Here is a 9,276-nt window from a genome sequence, read left to right on the forward strand (position 1 = left end):
ATTCGTTCACCATATGAGCATATCTTATATTCATGTACCTTGGGTTTTACCTGGGTTGACCTGGGTTAAGGAAGAGGGTAACTTCCTTTCGTCTCAGAAATCGAATTGAATAGAAACAAAAGATGTCTCCGTCTTCTTCCAGTATAGTCTCCGATTTTTCTGGTGGTTTTTATGACCCTCAGAAATAGTAGCAGCAGTAATTATCACCCCGAAAAAGTACCTGATCGTGATTTATGATAGGCCCTCCTAGTGAACTAAGTCCAGGGACGCACTTCTTTTTTTATTTTATTTCAATTTGAATTATTTAACATTTCTAACCGGCGATTGTCGTTAATTCAAGATTCTTCATCATTGTCATAATAACAGTTGTCACTTTCCGCGCATTCTAAGCTGTCGTCATCAGAAGAATCATCAACACTAATAAAACGATGTACATGTGGCGACACATGCGAATCTTCGACATCTTTCACGTGTTTTATGCACTGCGACCACAATTCGGATGAAATATTATTACATTGCTCACGAATTATATTAATATTGTTTTTAAATATTATGTTTTTGTAATTTCCGTTAATGCGGACCTGAACAACTCGCGCCCGAGATTGGGGTTCGTCAACTACCTGTTTACAACCCCGTCTTTGTCCGTTATATGACTGCAATTAAGTCATAAAAACCACCAGAAAAATCGGAGACTATACCAGCGTCATGTCGGAGCTAACAGCGGACGATTCGCATTAAATCTGAACAGAGCTGTACACTATACGTTAAAATATTATCATAAATATACGACTCTCACATCTTTTCTTTTAAAACACCGACGTTTATGAACTAGAGAAGATGAATTTAAGCAAGTTCGGAAAACATTCGTCTAGTATTACGATCGATAAGTTTGGTAAACACGTACACGAACACAACATTGCTGATCATTTTAAGAAACGTGAAAACGTACAACGTTATTTTAAACAATCAACAATACTTACGTTTAGCGGAGATGGAACTACGGATACAAAAGATAATTATTACATAATTCAAAATTTAGGTTAGGTAAGTAAATATATAAACATTTTCTATATTGGTGAATTAGTGCATCACCGATTTGAAGGAGACGTTGAAGTGATTATTAACGGGAGTATCTTCGATCCAAATAAAAAGTTAAATGTTCTCTGCTTTGGAGATAAAATAGTTTGCAGACCCACAACGAAGACCACTTTACTCAAGAAACCATTTATAGTAGAACTGCTCATTGAAATGTCCAGAAAATGAGCGATATTAAAAGGTCCGTAGTAAACGAGTTGCACGCGTCCGTAAGGAAAAATTATAAACGCAGACGTGTTATTATTAAAGGTTTACCGGACTTATTTCAAGCTGATTTAGTGGAAATAATACCTTATTCAAAAGCAAATGGTAATTTTAAGTATATTCTAACAGTTATGATGTGGGCTGTACCACTAAAAAACAAAGCTGACAAAGAGGTTACGCGAGCTATGGAAACAATTCTATCGGAAAAGTGGAAAAACATACCGAAGAATCTGCAAACGGACAACGGAAAAGAATTTTACAATGAGAATTTTAAGAAGCTCATGTCACGATTTCACATCAATCACTACAGTTCATTTTCCAATTTAAAGAGTTCTATTGTTGAACGGTTTAATAGAACAATAAAAGAAAAAATGTGGAAAGAATTTAGTATGTAAGGTAACTATCGTTGGTTGGAATTGCTTCCCAAATTAATTCTGGATTATAACAACCAAGTAGACAGGACGATAGGAATGAAACCTAGCGAGGTAAATAACAGAAACGCACCGACACTGTTAAAAACTGTTTATAATTACATAAAAATTGCTGATCCTTATACCAAAAAATTTAATGTCGGTGATCACGTCAGAGTGAGCAAGCATCGACACGCCTTCACCAAAAACTATACTCCCAATTGGTCTAACGAAGTGTTTACGATACATTGTGTTCGTCATACTTTTCCGACAACATATCTGCTCAAAGATGCATCCAATGAAAAAATTATGGGTGGTTTTTATCGTGAAGAATTACAAAAAGTGAAATATCTTGACGTCTACTTGGTGGAAAAAGTGCTACTTGGTGAAAAGGAAATCAAGTGTTTGTGAAATGGTTACGATTATAAAGTATAAAGTATATACAGGTGTCCCGTTAAGCGTACGGAGCGGCTGTATCTCTAGAACGGTAAGGCCTAGAGGTTCGGGAAAAAAATCCCTATAAGCAAAGTGGGCAAGAGAAAGAGCTGGAAATTATTTTGAAGTTCGTAATTCGACCGCTAGGGGGCGTAACTGCCATAGAGAAACATGAAATTCCCGCTATCTCAGAAACTTAAACGATGAGCTATAACTTTGACAACATCATTTAATAGCTTGGATAATACCGCATCGCTTTTGTTTTGCGATATTTCTCATATCTCTCATAATAAGGGAGGGGGAGGCCAACGCATTTTCAAATGTTTACATTTTAATATCTCCTGGACCATTCAACCGATTTGAATATTTTTGGTCTTGTTTGAAAGAGCATTTCATGCTGTTTTAAAAGATATTTTTAGTAAGCCCGCTTGGTTTAAAACAAATAAGCTAGGGGGCGTTATCTGCAGCGGTTACATATTTTAGTGATTTTTGAAAAAAAGTTAAATGGAACGGTACTATTTACTTCACAGACCGTTAATCACCATAAAATTTGCTAAATATTAGTGAAAACCGCATCTCGATCCGCATCTCGGATCCATTCTCGAATTATAAAAGAAAATGTTAAAAATTCGTATATCTTAATCGGATCAAGTTACCTTAGGAAACAAATAAGAGAGAACAAAAATTTTATTATCTAGAACCTTCCTTCACACTTTATCCAAGCTTAGAACTGCTTCAAAACTACTTTTGAGGCGTGTTGAAAAGCCAACGGATCAATGAAACATCAACAATGATAATAAAACAAAATAAACCAAAACACTTAGAATAACTTAAATTTTTGGCAAAAATAACTCACTAATGTGCAAAATGCCTTCCATAAACTTCGATGCATTTATTTAATCTAGTTTCGACGAAAAAAAAGCGCTGCTTAAGTCTCGGCCCTGGACACGTTTCTACTGGTATTTAGTGTTTTGTCATATTTTCCCTGGTTATTGGTTTTTTTTGAAAAGTCAGGTCGTTTAGTCTACCCAATAGATAAAGGGGTGAAAGCAATGTGGGTTTTGCTCGAACCAAGAATGCATATTATGCAAGTTTACATCAGCTTGTGGACAGATGCTTCATTCATCCATAGCATTTGTGATAAAAGATTTGGATTTGCCCAAATAATATTTAAAAGTCAATGGTAATAGTTCAGTCTGTTATCATAATCGGTATCTGTTAAGGCCTGATGTAAAACAACATGGTGAAGATATTATTCTCTTCAGAACTCTTGTGGACAATTGTTTTCGGAGTTCCCAGATTATGTGGAATCACATTGCGCACCAATGTGATTTACGAATTCATAGAGATGTCTGAATGGGCTACACGTTGCCAGTTTTCCGTAATCGCTAAGTCAATCTTAAAAACACTTCTAGAGAAAAATGTCTTTCTTTGTCGTAATTACATTGCACATTTTTGCCATGCAGAGTTGCATCGTATTCGAAACATTGAAAATAAATTATCATACGCTCTATCATACGCTTCTGCGTTAGTAAATGACATGTTTACAGTTACCATGGTTATGTGATTTGTTTTTCTTGATGAGGTAACTGGATCCGATTGATGGCACTCGAGTTTTTAACATTTTCTTCTATAACTCGAGAACGGGTGGCGATATCGAGATGCGGTTTTCACTAAAATTTAGCAAATTTTAAGGTGACTAAGGGTCTGTGAAGTAAATAGTATCGTTCCATTTAACTTTTCTTCAAAAATCACAAAAATATGTAATCGCTGCAGATAACGTCCTCTAGCTCATTTGTTTTAAAGCAGACGGTCTTACTGAAAATATGTTTAAAAAGAGCATAAAATGCTCTTTCAAATAACTCCGAAAACTTTCAAATCGGTTGAAAGATCTAGGAGATATTAAAATGTAAACATATGAAAACGCATTGGCCTCCCCCTCCCTTATTATGACAGATATGAGAAATATCGCAAAACAAAAGCGATGCGGTATTATCCAAGCTATTAAATGATGTTGTCAAAGTTATAGCTCATCGTTTAAGTTTCTGAGATAGCGGGAACTTTATGTTTCTCAATGGCAGTTACGCCCCCTAGCGGTAGAATTACGAACTTTAAAATAATTTCCAGCTATTTCTCTTGGTCACTTTGCTTATAAGGATTTTTTTCCCAAACCTATAGGCCTTACCGTTCTAGAGATACAGCCGCTCCGTACGCTTAACGGGACACCTGTACATATAAAGACCTATATAAAAGTTCACAAGACTTTATTAACAATCGAACATTACAAACACATTATTATTATTAATCTTTACAATTTTTTCAAAAATTAAATTCATTTATTCCCATTCCATCTTTTTATCAACCAATGACCCCACGCCAAAGTATTACATCCGTTCGGTAATATGTATCGTTTATCATCGCACGATGAAAGAGCAATTTTATTCTTTAATTCGGTATACATAGTATGAAATTCTGACTTAAAAATGTACATTTTTTTATGAATATATTCATAAACCGAATATTCAACCACACGTTTATAATCGGTCACGCTTAAATGTTTATCTATAACATATTTCTTTACTCCTTTAGCCTTTTTTACATTATCATTCAACAAGGTGATGCAGTACGCTTTAGCTCCTGTTCCAACAAATGACGTTATGTACCTGCGAGGTATATTGGGTATATTCTCTAACGAATAATTGGACGTGTCAAAAAAATCAATATTTTCTTTTTTATATCCTCGTATACATTGGGAGTAGTAATTTCTAGGATTAGGGAGTCAGTATTGGTGTATAAAAGTGTTATGTTATTTCCATATTTAACTTTTAAGTAATCGTAGAAGAAGCTGTACATTACGGTTTTCGAAAGCTCTAATATACTGAAACCCACATACAGCGGTTTGCAATAACGAACTTCCGCGACGTTCAATTGAACGGCTATCAAATTATCGCAAAATATTTTTGAAGATTTAAAATTTGGTTTAGCTATTAGGGCTTCCACACCCGGTTTCTTATGACGACATTCCCAGTGGGTAACTAGTCTTATATCCACTCGCTTTTCCACATTTTCCATTGTCTTACCGTATACGATGTTATTCATTGCTTTGTAATGATTTTTTTCAAATTCATTCTTAGCTTTCGCACGTTTATCGAAATTGAAATCGATGTAGCTCCGCATCTAGTTGGATTGTTTAAATTCTAATACTCTGTAAATCTTCGTTAGTTTCAATCCGAACTTGAGACACTGCTTTAGATTCACGTAATGAATGATGTATTTTGTTTTATTTTCCAAATTTGCTATTAACTTTGCATTTTTTGAACCTGGGGGTACAATCCGTTCTGGACAAAATGGTAAATCGTTGTGTTCATCATGTATTGCTTCCGGATACTCTAAATCTACCTCGAACACGTAACCCTTTTCGGAATCGTCTTCCGTATTGTAAATATCTAACTTTTGAATCTCTCCATCTGATAGCCATCGAAATCCTCCCGTCGGTAATTTTCGTCGCATTGCGTGTCCATACAAATTCGTAGCGTCGAGATACAAACAAAATATAAGATGGGTCTTTGGTTTCATCAAATTCCATCATTAATTTCTTGTTAGCCTTCGCACTGCGTATAGTGCACATACTTAATCCACCGCGAATATCATTTTTAAAGAAGTGTAACATGTCTATGTCCGTTAATAATTCTAATTTTACCCCTGTCGTTCGTAATAACGCATCCCAACCGAAGCCGTAGTACTTCATCGAAATGGTTCGGAAATTCTCAAACACGTCCGCCAAAAGTAAAACGTCAGACGTTAAATAAATATCGCTATATTCGCCTAAAGTGCTACAGATAAATAAGTTCCACACCGTTTGTAGCTTTTTTAAGTTATTATTATTATGTTAGTTAACATTATTGATTAATTAAATTGGCTTTGACTAATGACAGGATAACACTTAAAGAAAATATACTTGCAGCTTTTTCAAAAATTATATATTTATTTAATTCAAACCTAATAACTTTTTCTGTTTCCATGTTTGCTTAATGACAATTAATTAAATTTCAAATAGAAAAGGCAACAACTAATTTTAAACTTTAACGTTATTTTAGTATGCCCGGAATTTCATGAACGAAATTGATTACGTCGGTTAATGTTAGTGATGCAAATTCATGGACAGTTTGTTAATTTAAAGCTACTGTTATGCTGATGAAGAAATGAAGAAACACTTATCGTAATAAATAATAATATTAATTGTAATGACATTTTGTTTTATTGTCATGGACTACTCTAAATGAAAAAGATTCGATATTACTTTGAAAAATATGTATAAAAATCTAACATCTAATTTAAATCTATAGAAGACATTAAAACAGCAGACGACGTAGTTTGTTTAGAACTTTCCGTATCCACAGCTTTATATTTGAATTTCTTGCAACAATTCAACCAAAATGTTTTCGCATCTGAGTCAAAAACGATTGCAAATACAAATATAACAAAGCCTTGTAATGGGGATAAAATCGAAAAAATATAAATAAGTGCTAATTGAAGCGACGGTGTAACAATCACATGCGAAAGAACGCTAAAAATCCACGTTAATCCAAGCATAAAGAACAACATTACCGACAATTTAATTTGTAAAATTTTTTGTTTGTTATCTCTTGAAATGCTACTAGAAATTTGAAACATAACCAATGAAAAAATGATGATATTTGCGGTTAGGGTGGAAGCAATAGGGATTATTAAGAAATATCTAAATGCTGCGTCTTTTGGATAACAAAAATTAACGTTTCCAGGATTGTAATCGTCGGGAAATACTCCAGCGGAAATACCAACTATTAAAATAGGAATCGAAAAAGCAATTAAAGTGCCTAATAGGAAATTCCGAGATCTATTTCTACTGGTTAAAACGATTACGAAATTTTCATATTGCATTCTAGCTATTAACAACATTATAAGAAATTTTACCAGAACTAAATAATGCATAAAAATACCGAAAATTATGCAACCTAAACCCTCCTTAATTGTTATTACATCGTTCAAGAAAATTAAAATTATTTCTACCGCTATTACACCCGAAATTTGGATTGTATTAATTCTTCTTGAGTACCATTTTTTTAAAACAAAGCTTGTTATAAATATCATGATTAAGCCGATTAACGAAAAAGTACATAAAATTGTACTAATTATTTCTAAAGCTAATTGGTTTGAATTCGATAAACTTTCAATAATTCTATCAGAAACTCCTAACAATACAAACGCTGTTAAATGATTAGTTTTACACTCTACAAGATTATCACTTAATCTTATTGTTTCAACACCATCCATTGACCAATTTCCAACTTCATCCTCGTTAAACTCCCAAAACGAACAAACAACTTCATCGCGAGCCTCAACAGGTAAATAAAGACTAATCGAATTGTTTAAGATTTCTTTAACACCGAACACTTTTAAATCGACTATTTCACTCACAACATTACCTTCTAAAAATAGATTATTTGATTTAAAGGTCGTTAATGTGCAAGTATTTAAAAGTTCTATGGGTATTTTTACATCTATCTTGCTGAAATTAACTCTAAAGTAATCATTATTATCATTTGATTGTGTTGGGTTAGTAATTTCAACCGCAATGTTTGTTAGATTTAAAGAATACGATGTCTTTTCTTGGGATAAACCGATTACGAAGTTATCTATAGATTTAATAATCTTATCTGTCGAACCAAAATCCCGGCAAGTTTTTAATACGGAGTGATTCACGTTGAGTAAATTATTTACGACGCTAAAAAACGGTTCCGTGTATTCTATTTTTGTAGGCCGCTTCGATGTGTTTTCTAAAATATTCGCTGCTATATCAATGTCTAATTCTGTAAATTTTAATTTTTCAGTTGTGATGTGTGTTGATACCTCGTTTAATTTGTTTGGAGACAATTCGTGTTGGGTGGAATTTAATAACATCGTTAAATTTGATTGGTTGAAGTTGTTGGTTTTATTACAACGATTATAAGTTTTTGACCATGTCGGAGTATTATTAAATAATTCGCATCTTCTCATAGCGTAGGTGCCATCATCGTTTTTACATGGGTTTATACAAGGAAAAACAAATTTACTGTTTACATTAGTGCTGCACCATTTTTGAGTTTTTAATCCAGTTGAATCAGTTATATCAGAACAATACTTTATTACTTGGTCGTCAGGTGGAACAGTTTTAGGACGTTGAAGAAGTGAGTCAGTAGTTATCTCAGTTGTGTATGAAGAGTACATAGTCTAAAAGACATGAGATTGAAAAATCAATTTATTAAACACTTTAAAAACTAGCAAATTTCACTCACATTCCATCTAGGCGGTAGTTGGTCTTCATCGGAATCATTAATATGTTGATGCTTATATCCACTAGTTGTCGTCTCAGCTTCAGATGAAGTATCGTCTGTTTTCTAAAACAAATGGGGGTTAAAAGCTAATTTAACAAACATTTTGAAAATAAGTATAATTTACTCACATAACCACCACAACATTTTAAAAAGATAATTGTCACTAAAACCACATCGAACAGATATTGAAACTTCATTTTACTCCTCATCTTAAATCAACGACTACACATTTAAAACGATGTGTTGTTGATGCGTGTATAAGGTAAAAATGCGGATTTGTTATAGATAGCAAAACGCTATCGTATATTATCATTTTTGAAAACAAGGTTTCCGTAAATATTTATTTATTTGTTAACGTTAAAAGTTAGCCAAAATAGTGAATAATAAATAGTGATATTTCATGAACACTTATAAATAAAACTGAAAATGGCGTATTGATTTGACTCTTTGTCGCGATCATCTTTGTTGTTCCTGTTGGTTTGAACTTGTTTACTTAAGAGTTTTATTGTATATAATAACATGTTTACAATTTTTTTACATGATTGAAATATTATTTCACCCTTTACCCTCCTCCTCCATTTCCACACCCTCGGCTCCTCGGCACAATCAACTCCTCATTCATCTCTTGCCCTCACCTCCCTCTCCCAAAATCAGCTTCCTGTCTAAACCCCCCAGTATCCACACAAAACCCCTATTCTTCCGCGCCACCACCATCCCTTTGTCTCCTCACCCACACAACCCTTCTCATCCATCGCTTCCCCTCTCCCAAGATCTGCCCT

General features: G+C 33.8%; 1 protein-coding gene across 1 annotated transcript; it reads right to left on the minus strand.

The window, feature by feature from the left end:
• Positions 1 to 4,391: 4,391 nt before the first annotated feature.
• Positions 4,392 to 8,847, minus strand: LOC111429030 (adhesion G-protein coupled receptor G2-like). The gene is made up of 3 exons (XM_023064822.2): positions 8,626 to 8,847; positions 8,459 to 8,560; positions 4,392 to 8,393 (listed from the first exon to the last, which is right to left on the minus strand). The coding sequence occupies exons 1-3, from the start codon at positions 8,704 to 8,706 to the stop codon at positions 6,474 to 6,476; spliced, it is 2,103 nt and encodes a 700-aa protein (XP_022920590.2). The 5' UTR covers positions 8,707 to 8,847; the 3' UTR covers positions 4,392 to 6,473.
• Positions 8,848 to 9,276: the final 429 nt, after the last annotated feature.

This window comes from Onthophagus taurus, chromosome 7 (assembly GCF_036711975.1).
Source record: "Onthophagus taurus isolate NC chromosome 7, IU_Otau_3.0, whole genome shotgun sequence".
Lineage (NCBI taxonomy): Eukaryota > Metazoa > Arthropoda > Insecta > Coleoptera > Scarabaeidae > Onthophagus > Onthophagus taurus.